Raw genomic sequence first — 13,128 nt, 5'->3', positions numbered from 1 at the left:
GCAGTTCTGACAGGCTCCACCGGAGGGAGGCCAGTGGGGATACGCACAGCAAGTCAAGGGAAAACTGACATCAAAGAGGCAGGTATGGGGAGCTTGTAGCCTGGGGAGAGTGAATATTATAAGTGCAATGGGAAGCTACTCGAGGGATTTAAGCAGGGAAGATATGATGTGAATTATATTAGACGATGTGTGAAAAATAGATTGAACAGGAATACAAGTGGAAAGGGAGAGACTGGGCATGGCAAAAACTGCAAAATGCCTCCTGGCAGCCATCCTCCCCTCCTTCCCTACGATAAGATTTCCAATTTTATTCTGGGGACCAGTCGATAAAGGATATTTCCTGTTTTCCTTGTAGCTAAGCATGGACACGTGTAATAATTCTGCACAATGAGACATCAATGGGAGCCTGTTGGGGATTTTTGGGCAAGTTTTGCTTTCTTGCTCGAAAGGCACAACCCTGTCCTCTCCTCTTTCTCTTAATGTGGTTTGAGTGTGTAAAAAAAAAGCTGTGATGGCAGGAGCAAGAGCAGTCATTTTCGACCATCGCCTAGGAGAAGCTAATAGCATCACAGAAGCCTCGGGCCTCACAGCCCTGCACCCCTGAACCCATGCCAACAACCACCTAAATTGGGATTTTACCAGATATGAAAGGAAAAAACTTCACATGTTTAAGATTAGCATTGGGTAGGGTTTTCTGTCGCTCACAGGTAGACACTACGTCGAACTGACACACCAGGCCGCTGCCGTAGTTCAGGCAGTCTGCACTTTTGAATGCAGGCAGTTAAAATGAAGAAAAGTGGGTCATTTCTGAAGGCTGAAACCGAGGGATTTCCTGACAGCCTGAATATGGGCTTTGGTGGAGGGATGAGGGTAAAATGAGGGTAAAAATCACTTCTAGGATTTTGGTCTGAGAATTTCTTAAAATGGGAAGGAAAAACCTAACACGGAATGGGGTTGAAGCTTAAAAGCAAGAGTTCTGGGTTTGGCATTTCATAGTAGAGGTGCCAGAGAGGTATCCACGACAGTGATCTCCACTCCTGGGTTTCCATGAGGTTGATCTCCTTCCAAAATTCCCAGTCCTGCTCCGGCCCTGTACTCTCTCCTTCTCTGCCTGTTACCCCTGCCCGTTCCCCGCTGCTCCCTCTCGCTGAGCACTGGGGCCCAGGGCTTCGGAGCTGCTTGCGGCCAGATGCTCAGCCTGGAGGCCTTGCAGTAGAAAGCCCGCTGTTACAGCAGCCCTCAACCACACGTTCCGATTCAAGCTTTACCCATGATAAAATGCTGATGTTTGGATCCCACCACGTTAGACTTGTCTGTCTTCCTCGTGGTTTCAAACCAAGGCCAGTGCAGCAGCACTGTATGATATGAGGCACCTTGCATTCTCAGCCACAGGATCTGGGCCTCTTTTTAACAGGCTCTCCTTTCAATGGGTGTGGCCAAAGAACACCCAATTGCCCCCTTATTCTAATGGGTGGTTGCCTTCCTACCTTCATCCTTAGACCCAAGAGTCGAGTCTTCCCTGCCAGGTGATGTGGTGAAGTCGTGGGAATGAAAATGTATTTAAAATTGATGCTAGTGAGCAAAAGGTACCCGGTAATATCCCAATGTTCAGGCACTTGGCTTGCCATCACTTTGTAGGAACTGTATTAGTAGAGTTGAGCATTCCCCACTCTTCCTTCTCTCCATTACCAAGCCAGCCTTACTTCCCCTCCACCCGCTGGTCCACTCCAAGCTTCCCTCCTTTTAAAGGGAGGATCAGAATTAGTGTCCTCTATCCTATCCCCAGTAACCCTAATCTCAGAACCGCTGGTCATATATGGTTGGGTGAAGGGCCATTCGTCATGACTGGGAATTGAGGGAAAGTGGTCTGATAATGGTCTGATGAGATAGCATATGTGTTTTTCCTATTCCTTTTCTATAAAGACGGGTGTCCCAGGCTGAATATTTGGTCACTTATCAGAGTTCATGTTTGAGAGTTTCTTATATATTTTGTGCTGCTGCAAAAAAATGGTCTGTTGACAACAAAGTCCCATAAAACACCATTCCCACTTGAGAAGCTGGTTTGTTATGTCTCTCTCACTTCCCATCCTAACAGATACATACATTCATCCCTTGGGTTTACACTGTTGAAAGAGGCGATTGACACTTTGGCACGCCGTACCGTGGAAAATAATGCTCATTCTCAGAATGAATACGTAAATTGCATATGTCACCGTCCCAACGTGGCACCCTGCACCTGGTACGGAATGGAGCATGGTATTGTTACAGTGTCATTCAATGGCTTTTGCCAACCAAGGGAACGTCAGCGACTGTAATGCATTATGCTGCTGTGACGTTAACTACAGACACAGACAGAGTGCCCGTAAAAAAAATATACGCCCTTTTTTTGAATAGAGCCCTGGGTAATTACCCTGACTATTGTTCTATGAGAAAGCCCATTTACACCCCTTCATCAATTTAGGATCTGGACATGAAAAATCACCAGCATTAAGCAGTTAAGGCAATTTGCTTTCCAGATGAAGAAAGGACAAAAAAAAATAATAATACTGGAGAAACACCTCTACTCAGTTGCCCATGTTGACAGCCAAAGCTCACCTCAAATAAAGGATCCTGTGGAGGAGTTTTTCTGATGGTGCCTTCATCCTAAACAGAGCTCAAGGACACTGTGTTCGGGGCCTGCTTCCTACTGTTGGCCCTAGGAGGCCACGGAGGTCATGTCCTGCACGTGGGGACAGCCCGCAGGGAGAGGGGGGCCATGCTGCAGGTGTGGTGTGACCTGTGGCGGGTCCAGCAGGCACAGAAGCATCTGGCCACCCTGCCCTGGTGGCCGGGTTTGGTGTTCTGAGGAAAAGCTACAGAAACGTTGCTCACCTTGAGAAGTAAGCTCTCAGGGCAGGGTCCGTGTTCCTCCAAGTTGCCACAGAACATGAAATAGGTTATGAGGTTTGCCATTCGATATGGAGCAGGATGGGAAATTATTGAACTACTTACCCCCAAATGAGAACAAAAATGAAAGGAACACAAAAGCCAAAGCAAAAATCACAACCAAACAGATGGCCCCCAAAATTTTACTTACATTGAGTGAGAATTCCGGTTAAGGCATTTTTAAAATTTTCCTTGGCTTCTTCCATTTCTTGTTCGTGGGTGGCTTTTTCATTCATCAGCCGGCGGATGTGGCTATTGGCCGACTGCACCATGGAATAGAACTGGTTTGCAGAACGCCGATTCACTTCCCCTCGGTCAATCCAGGAGAGTAGCACTGTGATAGCCTCTGAAAACTTGCTATCATCTGGAAATGGAAAACCACCAGGTACACATCATGCCAAGGTAGGAAAATGTAACTTCACTTTGGGTTCTTCTCAAGGGACGGAACGTGGGCCATCTTACCAGATATATTTTCAGGCCTTGACAAGTTAGCTTTCCTAAGACTAACTGCTCTAGCATTGCCTTGCTTGCCCTTTCGCCTCTGACTCCATGGTGTCACAGAGCCACCCATGAAACAAATGGTTGTTCGTTCTCTCACCTACGAACCCAGTGATTTCAGTTTTAGATCAGTTCTGGGTGTTCTAGGCAACAAATCCAATTCAAGATCTATGCCAAATCCTGATTTCTCTTTCTCAAGACTGGCTTAAAAAAGAATATTGTCATTAACCGATCCGGTCTCCACTTCTTTATTCCTTCTTCAGACATATTCTTTTTTTTTTTCTTCAGACATATTCTATATGGATACTAGTTTCCTGACTTCCAATCAACTGAGTTAGTGTCAAAATATGGATGACAGATTAAACTAGTTTAAAGCTGGATGTAATGAGAGATATTGTTCCCAAGGCGGTAGTGGGCATTAGCCAATTCTTTTTCTACTATAGTTCCAAACTAATTTCATTTTAGGTTAAATATAATATATTTAATTAGGCTGAAAAATAGAGTATTTCTTTGTTTTCAACAAAAGAGGACCTATTATCTGGGTGGTCAGTGTTTTCTCCGAAAGCCATTTGGAAGCCTACTGAAACCCATTTAAACTGGGTTTGAGGTATGTACGGGGGTGGAGGGATGGAGTGGGGAATGAGGATCCACCTGTAAATAAACGATAAGGTTCATTTGAAAGAAAACAAATAAACTTGCCTGTCTGGGAATGGTTATTGGAACAGACCTGTGTTCTTATGGCTTAGGAGTGGGGGGCGGGGGGGAAGCAAGTTTGAAGGTAATTAAGTTAATTAGAACTGGAAGTTGTATGTCAATTATCACAACATTTATCGATCCTATGGCCGAAGGCTCACCGCAGACCTTCCCAGGCAGATCTGAGGGGAGAAGTCTTCCAGTTATATTTTTCTACCCTTGGAAAATGTGACTTAGGGAAAAATGTCCTACATTTTTTTCAAGAAACTTGGTAGGCTCTGAATTCTAAAAATCAAGAGCAAAATTAAAATGTAAGATTCAGATTCTTATTTATTTGGTAAATACTGAGTGCCTATTATGTTCTCTCCACTGGAGGACCATCAGAAACATCCTTATGTATTGTGTGTATAAGTTTGTACGTGCATATATTTTCTATACTTACGTATTATACATTGTTTATACATACACAGATATACACCCTAAAAGACTGGATAGAGCGTGATTCATCTTTGGTAAAGGAGTTTTATTTTCTCTCACTCATCAGATGTTTTTTAATCAACCACTGTTGCTGGCACGTTACACATCATAGAAACACCCTTAGTCCTTTTTCTGCCAGAGGCCCCCTCCCAGGTGGCACACAACTTCCTTGCTGGGGCTGTCGCTTGCCCAGAGTACATGCGCTCAATGAAGGCAGGACCACCCTGACCCAGTGTGTATGGAGTGTGCTCCGCCTTCTCCAGGCTGGAGGTACCTATCAAACATGTGCTACAGATCGGCACCCACCCAGGCCCTCTCCCTCGGTGGCAGGGGCTGTGGTTGGGGATCATAGCCTTTTCTCAGTGCAAACCTGCCCCATCCAGCCTCACACCTTCCCCAGAGGAGATAACGGGGCACCCCGCAAAGGAAGGATGCCTGTCCTCGAAAATCTCAACGCACAGGCACAGAACACACGCCTGCGGTCCCACAGCTGGCTCATCCAATTTTGCTAACTCTGGAATTTTAGTCTGAGCTCAACCCTCTGTGAACTCCAGCTGCAGTGGTTTCTTATCTCATTTCATGGACCGGAGCGGCTTGTGTAAGATAAAATCCATCATACAACTTAACATTACGTTCAGCCCATGGAGAGGCCCATAATTTAGCATTATGTTTGTGAGAGGCCCACTGTGACCGTTACAGTCAGAATAAATTTTGCCTCCCGCGCGCGCTCGCTACCTCACTCCCTGCCAATATATGTTAGGAGAATGGACCTCCCAAAAGACAGCACGAATAAACCTAATGCTTCTAAGAAATCTTTTTCCCCCCCTCTTAAAAAATAACAACAACAAAAAAGAAAACACTGACTCCGTGTACCATTTTTCCCCTTTGCTGGGACTTTCATCTCTGCATAACAGAGCAAAGAAAACCCTCCACGATTTTGTTGTCGAGCTTACTAGGAGAGAGAACACTGCTGGCCTAGCTATCTTTCCCTCGTATTACTGGTTGTTTTTCCTTCTCTTGCTTGTGGTCACTGGGTCCATAAATACACTAATCCACTGCCAGGGGGAACACGCTGTCATTTTAAAAATGTAGCTTTGTTCAAATGATCTGAAAAACCAAATTTTTTATTGTTCTTCACTCCCAGACAGAGAGTGTAGGTTTACAGGCAGATCAGAGTTAATTGATAGTTTTCAGAAAGAGAAACAGCAGTTTTAGGATTAAGCGACTGAAAAAACGCAATCTATAAAGTAAGCAGGCAAGAGACTTGCTCCCATTTTAACAAGTGTTAAAAAATACGTAACGCCAATTGTATGCAGAATTCCATTAGCTTAAAGGACGTTTATACTTTTGCAAACTCCCCATTTCATCCTCATTTTTCTGAACTTTCGAAAACTGCCAGGCCACTGTATGATTGCTGTACTGACATGCAAATTAAATGTGAAAACGTTAGTTGAGGCACGACTGCTAAGTGTGGTCAGTGTCCGTTGCTACGTAAAGAAGTGACTTTGTATTAATTAAGACTAACTGAGCAACTCACTCTGAATGGCTACAGGCGCGTATTGGGAGCGGTCATTTACAATAGCCAACCGCAAATTCGATTTTGTATTCGGTGGAAAGATCACCGAGAAAACAGAAAACAATATAAACTAATTTAAACAGGATTTAGATTGTGGCATTATTAAAGCTAGTCATGTGAAAAGAAATTAACACTGCTCATAAAAATCACGTCAAAGATGCAGTTATAAAAATTCCAAATACTTTCTGCGAACATGCTTCGGCATAACTCTGAACACGGGTGCAGTTTAGAAACTTAGAACGCGCAGGCGTGCTTCTTCCGTGGTAAGAATTGGGAAAATCGGTGCATTAATCGGAGTAAATATGGACCATTTGCTCATTAAAAATTGAGCAGTGTTTTCTTTTCTTTTCTTTTTTTTTTAAGATTTTATTTGAGAGAGAGAGAGATAGAAAGTATAAGCAGGGGTGGGGGCTGAGGGCCAGAGGGAGAGGGAGAAACAGACCCCTTGCTGAACAGAGAGCCCGATGAGGGGTTTGACGCAGGGCTCCATCCCAGACGCCGAACCCACTGAGCCACCCAGGCACCCCTTGGGCAGTGCTATTCTAATCAGGGTCTTCACAATGTCACACCCAGGTTACTGCACATGTTTGCTCCATGGCTTTTCTTGATTCGCATTTTCCTCTTCAATCCATCCCTCATTCCCTTATCACTCTTCTCTTTGTTAAACACCATGGCCATCCCTCGCCAGCCTTTGCATGTTCTGTGCACTCATCCTAGGAGCTCTCATGGCTCTGGTCCACCTGCCTAACTGTTCTGTTTTCCTCAAGATTCAGCTTCAGCTTCTTTCATGGAGGCAGCTTTTCTGGTGGACGTCATTCATGTAACCCTGACATGAATTAGGTGCCCATTTGCTATGTTTCCACAATTCCCTACATATCCTGCTACTAAACCGTCACTCTATACAGTAATTGTTGGACTGCCTCTACTTTTGAAGGGCTAACATGAGAATAAAGCTTCCAAAACATATTTGTCTTTTTTTTTTTTAAAGAATCTTTTTTTTTTTAATTATTTATTTATTCATGAGAGACACACAGACAGAGGGGCAGAGACAGGGGCAGAGAGAGAAGCAAGCTCCATGCAGGGAGCCCGATGCGGGACTCGACCCTGGGACTCCAGGATCACGCCCTGGGCCGAAGGCAGGCACTAAACCGCTGAGCCACCCAGGGATCCCACATATTTCAGTCTTTTGGTCACTGCGAGTTTTTCTCTTTGTGCTTCATCTATATTTGATTGCACTATTTCTAATAGACTTGCAGTCATTAGTGCTAGAAAGCCACAAATTCAGTGGTTGGTCAGAAGTTGGGACACATTGGTTGGTAATAAACATTTTAGTTTTGTGTTAAAGGGTATTTTCACAGTGTCTTCCAGAGATAAATGTTCTCCTGGCAGTGAAGCGAGCTGGTCCTTTACCCTGCAGGCCCCTGAGGTCATTGCCACTGGCAATGAAAGTTAAGAATGACGTCAGATGATCACAGAGAAGCAGAACCTTCTCCAGGAAGGCACTCACCAACCAGCCTATCACGTGACTCCAAAATCTTTTGGAAAGTATTTTTAATTCCGGGAAAATAATGACTGGCTTCAGTTTTGTGAGGCATAAGTAATATTATAATGGCTATCATCCCTCAATGTCACTACCTGAATCCATACCCATCTCATTTCATTTGTGGTTACTTCAGATTTTTTCAACCTCTCTCCCTCTCTTCCACGTATACTGAGCACCTGGCACATCGTAGGCATTTAAAAAACCTGCACTTGGGATAAATCTTTGCTCTTCAAAGACTTTAAGCTTGAGTCTCATTTGGGAGCTCCTTGAAAATGCAGACTCACCCTTACTCAGGCTTCCAGACTCAGAATCTGCATCCTACTCCAAGTGATTCATATGCACATTAAAGTTTTGGAAGCACTGGAAGAAATCAGTCAATGAAAACCAGGGAAACTGGCTGGGAGCTCATCTTAAGTTAAAAGATGACAAAACCCTGAAATGGAAAGTAGCAGCTGAGATAGTAGAGAATACTGAAAAGGATTTGATGTGATCCTTATGAACTTTGTGAGTCCCTAACCTCCCCCACCCCCACTTAAAAAATAGCTGCTTTAACACTAGGCACCCCAATCCCCCCTTCCTAAAAAAAGTGAAAAAAAAAAAGTCCAAGAATTGGAAACAGGTGTACAGACTACTGCAGATCCTTTCTGTGGAATGCCGGCCATGGCCTAGCAGACCCTCTCCATTGCCCCCTAGCCCCTGGAAGTATCTGATTCTATAGGGTTGTGAATCTTTCACTGCTTTTGACCAGACTATCTTATAACTCTTCAGGGACAGAACATAAATTGTGGAGAGCTGGTCACAATGCAAATAATTCCCCGTAACAATGCAGATGAATTTTGTCCCGTAGAAAATATGAATTGTTATAGAGCAAACTCTCTTTTGAATCAAGTTAACGTCTTACTGATTCTCTCATTAATTAGCTGAGTTAAAATCACTGGCACGTGTTCATTTGATATCTATAAGTCATGCTTCCACTGCCAGAGCATCCTTTAGCAACCATGACCTGCAAGCTCCTCAAAGGCCAGGCCCAGGGCCAGGACGCAGAGCCTGGGACTCAGCAGGTGGACATGGGGTGGACGTCAACCAGATTGATGAAGAGATAAATAAGGGGAAAGGGACTCAAATCGGTAAGCAGTTTTTTTCTCTCCCTTTGTGTCCACACAGGGAGATCTGGCCTTGATTTTCAGAACAATAGGTGGGGAAGATAGCCAAGCCAGGGACACTGAATACGAGAACTTGGGCGAGGGTAGGTGGTACGGGGGGTTGGGGGGAGGGGGCTGTAGTATCCTTACTTGCAGCTGGATCTATAAAGAAATAATAGCAGAGGAGATTAATGTTTGAAAAAAATGTCCCTGGAATGAGATAAAAGGAAGATGCTCTACAGCACATTTTTTTCCCCCAAAAATGGGGATACACACACATGTACACATCCACACAATGAATCATGTGAATGGTGTGTCTACCTAGCTGTCACTGATTTCTGGCTTCTGTGATGGCTGGAAATCGCTTACAGTGTAGGTCACAGATTGACCCAAGCAGAATGGGGATTCCAGGGTGGCCCAAGCATTACTACTACAACATTCCTAAAATTTCACCATGTGTCTCTAAACATTGGACATCCTTAAAGAAGTCTCCATTTTTTAGCTGCTTAATTAACCATTAAAAGGGGCGTAACCTTATTTATCCTCCAAATCACAGAGAGCAGGAAAGGAGATACAAATGGTTAACACACACTATCTCCCCCAACTATATAGTACCTGTAAAAATGAAAAAATTAAGGGGGGGTTGGCAATATGAAAAATGCACTGATTATTCCTCTTTGGGGTCAAACAAAATGTTTCTGGATGAAATGGCCCATCTTGCCTCTGTGAAGGTCAGTTACGCCTAGGAAAGTGATTCTCGAACAGGCTCCTGTGCTTCTCATTTCCCTTGCCCTAAGAAGGAAGCCGGGCTTTTAGCTAATGGAACTTCCACTTGGCTTACAGCATTATTGATTTTTACTTTCTGGGAACCATAAATATTGACAACCGTCTCAGCAAAATGCCAGCACCACTTCCACCCCTTTCTCCCTCTGGCAGGCTGACACTGGGCCACTCTGTATGCAAATCAGAGTCTAGCCCTCCGGAAATTATGAATGCGGATCCCAGGAGAACTGAATTCATGATGACACACCAGGGGATCCCAAGGGCACTGCTTCAAAGCTCTGTCAAAACTTCACCTGATGCAGAGAGAAACTCTTCATTCATCACATAATGAAAGATTATGTGCAGCTTTCCAAAGGGGGAAAAAGTACACAAAAAACTTTTAAATGCTCTTGCCAGGAGAAATCTCCAGTGAATTAGGATATAATCTTTCTCACCGTCTAATCAATCTCTTCCTTCCACAGTCCAAACACAGGGTTCCTCCAGGGGTGGATGGTCTGTGTTAGACACACTGAAATTCATTATCTCATCTGCCTGGTGCTACTGTTTCCAATAAAGTGTAATTATGGTGTTATTGAGCTCCTTCTCACTTTCTCAAAGCCATGCTATAAACTTTGGGTCTGTGAGCAGTTACTTCCCAGTCAGTCTTCATTAAGTTGAATTGTCTCAGAACAATGTCTATTTAATCAGCAGGGTGCCTGCTAATTTTCTTTTTTAGAATTTGTAGTAACGTAACAGACGCTGCCTTAGACACTACACAATTACAACTTGACGTTTCCTCTGCCTTCGAGAAGGCCCAGTGGCCACTGGGCCTGGAGTCACCTGGTCTCAGAAGATCTGCCCCCTGACCCTGTCGCTCGCCAGCTGGGTTCTCCTGGTGGTGGGAAGTACGTGGTGCTTTCTAATTGCCTCTACCACTCCAGAAGCCTAAACTCCATGAGGCAGAGGCTCTCATGCTGTCATCTCCCCACACAGTGCTTATTAGCACAGTCTCAGATATATGGTAAAGGGCTCCCCAAATATTTGTGGAATGATGGCCACGTGCATCACTACACCCCTGGATCTCCGATCACATCTGGTGGCACCAGTGGCCAGAAATGCAACGTGCTCAAAGATCCAAATCACTGAGGAAGAGAGAAAAGAATTAAGCACGTACTATGTGCACACTTTTAACACCGGGCAGGATGTCGAGGGCCTTGTGGGTCGTGATGAAGAGTTAGCTTGTGCAGATTTTGCTAGACAGAGCTGATTGTCAGTAAGAAAACTTCAAGAATACACAAGTGCAATGTAAAATGGGGGAAAACGTTTGTAAGAAACCTAAGATAGCATGATCTCTCAGGGGAGGGGGAAAAAAATCAAATCCATTTAGGTATTTTCGGATCATATTTCCATCTTCTCTTTTACCCAGGCTTCCTTACCTTGGGTTTTTGATTCCATTTTTTTTTTTAAATCTCCACATCAATGAAATCATTTTCAGGGGAGCAGTTTCCTCGGCCCCTCCTGTCTGGCTTTGCAGCGTTATAAGGAGCACGGACTGGATTTCCTCTCTGAGGCAGCCAATTTCCCAAGCAATTAAATGCTGTTTATATTCCAAACTCTGTGCTTGGGTTGAAATTGTCAAGCTTGATATTACCTGACTGGTTGCCTGAGATGTATCCCCAGCTAGTTCATTCTACTGTAACTGCCATCTATTAAATTTTCCAATCTGTTCTCTCAAGGGATCACACAGTACTTGGCAAAGGTGCAGCTCCTAAATTCTGCAAATTATACTCATCTATATAAATATATATTTTTGAAATGGCAGAGCTTGCAAATTACTTCACCCAATTGACATCCCAATCTGTGATCCTCTAACGGGAAAGGCAATGCCATGTTCCTCTGACGTGCAAAGACATTTCTGTGCTGGCTTCTTCAAAAAAGAATAGGAAGGTGCCAAACTTTTTTGAAATCCCTCCAAGAGGTCACAGAACCAAGACGCTAGTTTTTGTCACATCTAAGCGTAGCACACAAGTGGATAATGCACAATGTACAGGATATTAAAGAAAAAGCTATTTGTTCCAAAACCAACAATCCTGGTTGAGGGTGTTGCTCGTTCTCATTCTGGCCACTCCTTATGATTTGTAGCCTGAGTGGAAAAGGGAGATGATGCCTGTATTTGCCTTTTGTGGGCTTTTTGTTAGAGGAACACCCATGGCCTATATATTTATGCCTGTAAGACAGGCCTTCCCTGAGCAGCGGAACACACACCATTGGCAAAAAAAAAAAAAAAAGGCAAGCCCTCAGTAGTCACAGGGGGGCATTTCAGCCACAGCAGCAGGTCATTAGGGACTCCCAACGCCTGAACAGGGGATGAGGGTTAGAAGCAGAAGTCCTTCTGAAAAGAATTCTCTTTTAAAGAATTCTCTTTTAAAGAAACAGAATGCCGACCTCCTATCCTCCTAAAATAGGTTTTGGGCAGCTTTCACACATTTCATTTAGTGAAAACATCCAATCCGCTTTACACACTGCCAGCAATATATACTAGCTATGCTCTAAAACACTCCAAGATCAATCACATCCCTCTTCTGATAAGAAATCTTTAATGGCTTCTCCACTGCTTATGGAATAAACCCCAAATCCAGAGGCAGCCTTCAGGGCTCTACTATCTGGCCCTGGACTGCTTTTCCAGCTCCACCTTGCTCTATAAAGCTCCATGCATGCAGCTCTCACATGGGCTGTGGAGCAGGCCACTTGCATTTCTCCACTTTTGCCAAGTTCCCCCTCTGCTTCCTTGTGTTCTTTTTCCTGGGGCTCCTGCCTCTGACCCCAATGTCTTTAGGCCCTTCTTCTCCTGGGAAAGAAAAATCTTGTTTAACGTGCACAGTTCTCCTCTGTGAAGATTTTCTTGATACCATCATCAACACTTGCCCCTGTGGTCCCAAAGCATGTTGCTCCTCTGTTGGGGGACACTCATGCCACTGGCTTTGTACTACACTTAATCACTGACCCAAGACCCCTGGGTGAGACCAGCTACTGTAACCCATGTCCTCTCATTAAAACCTGCCAGTGCCCTGGGTGGCTCATTGGTTGAGTGTCTGCCTTTGGCTCAGGACGTGATCCCGGAGTTCTAAGATCGGATCCTTGCATGGAGCCCGCTTCTCCCTCTGCCTATGTCTCTGTCTCTCTCTCTGTGTTTCTCATGGATGAATAAATAAAATCCTTTTTTAAAAAAATAGTAAAACCTGCCACGCCCAACGACCTGAGGAAGGCCTGACCGTCATTTGCCTGGAAATGCAGAGGCTGCTCAGATGACACAACTGATCAACAATGGGAGAAGAGTTCACACCTATGCGTGATCCTGAGTTCAAGCTGGGCCCCTTTGCAATCAGCTGCAGTTCACTGGGGCAGGTACTGAAGCCCCCCTACGGCCCTATTCCCTCCCTCCCCAGCATCAAACATGCAAGAGGCCCACAGCCACCTTTAAAGACCTGAACTATTCTCATTTTGGTTCCTAA

The 13,128-nt window shown here is 44.5% G+C and overlaps 1 protein-coding gene across 10 annotated transcripts in view; it reads right to left on the bottom strand.

Moving 5' to 3' along the window:
- ENOX1 (ecto-NOX disulfide-thiol exchanger 1) overlaps positions 1–13,128 on the bottom strand; it is a 551,124-nt gene that overhangs the window by 137,328 nt on the left and 400,668 nt on the right. For all 10 annotated transcript variants that reach the window (XM_025478196.3, XM_025478197.3, XM_035704332.2 and 7 more), the window contains one exon: positions 3,077–3,289. In XM_025478196.3, the coding sequence (XP_025333981.1) occupies positions 3,077–3,289 (213 nt within the window). The remainder of the gene's footprint in view (positions 1–3,076; positions 3,290–13,128) is intronic.

This window comes from Canis lupus, chromosome 22, assembly GCF_003254725.2.
Source record: "Canis lupus dingo isolate Sandy chromosome 22, ASM325472v2, whole genome shotgun sequence".
Taxonomy (NCBI): domain Eukaryota; kingdom Metazoa; phylum Chordata; class Mammalia; order Carnivora; family Canidae; genus Canis; species Canis lupus.
The sequence above is the reverse complement of the archived record's forward strand: the minus strand, read 5'-3'. Positions and strand labels throughout refer to the sequence as shown.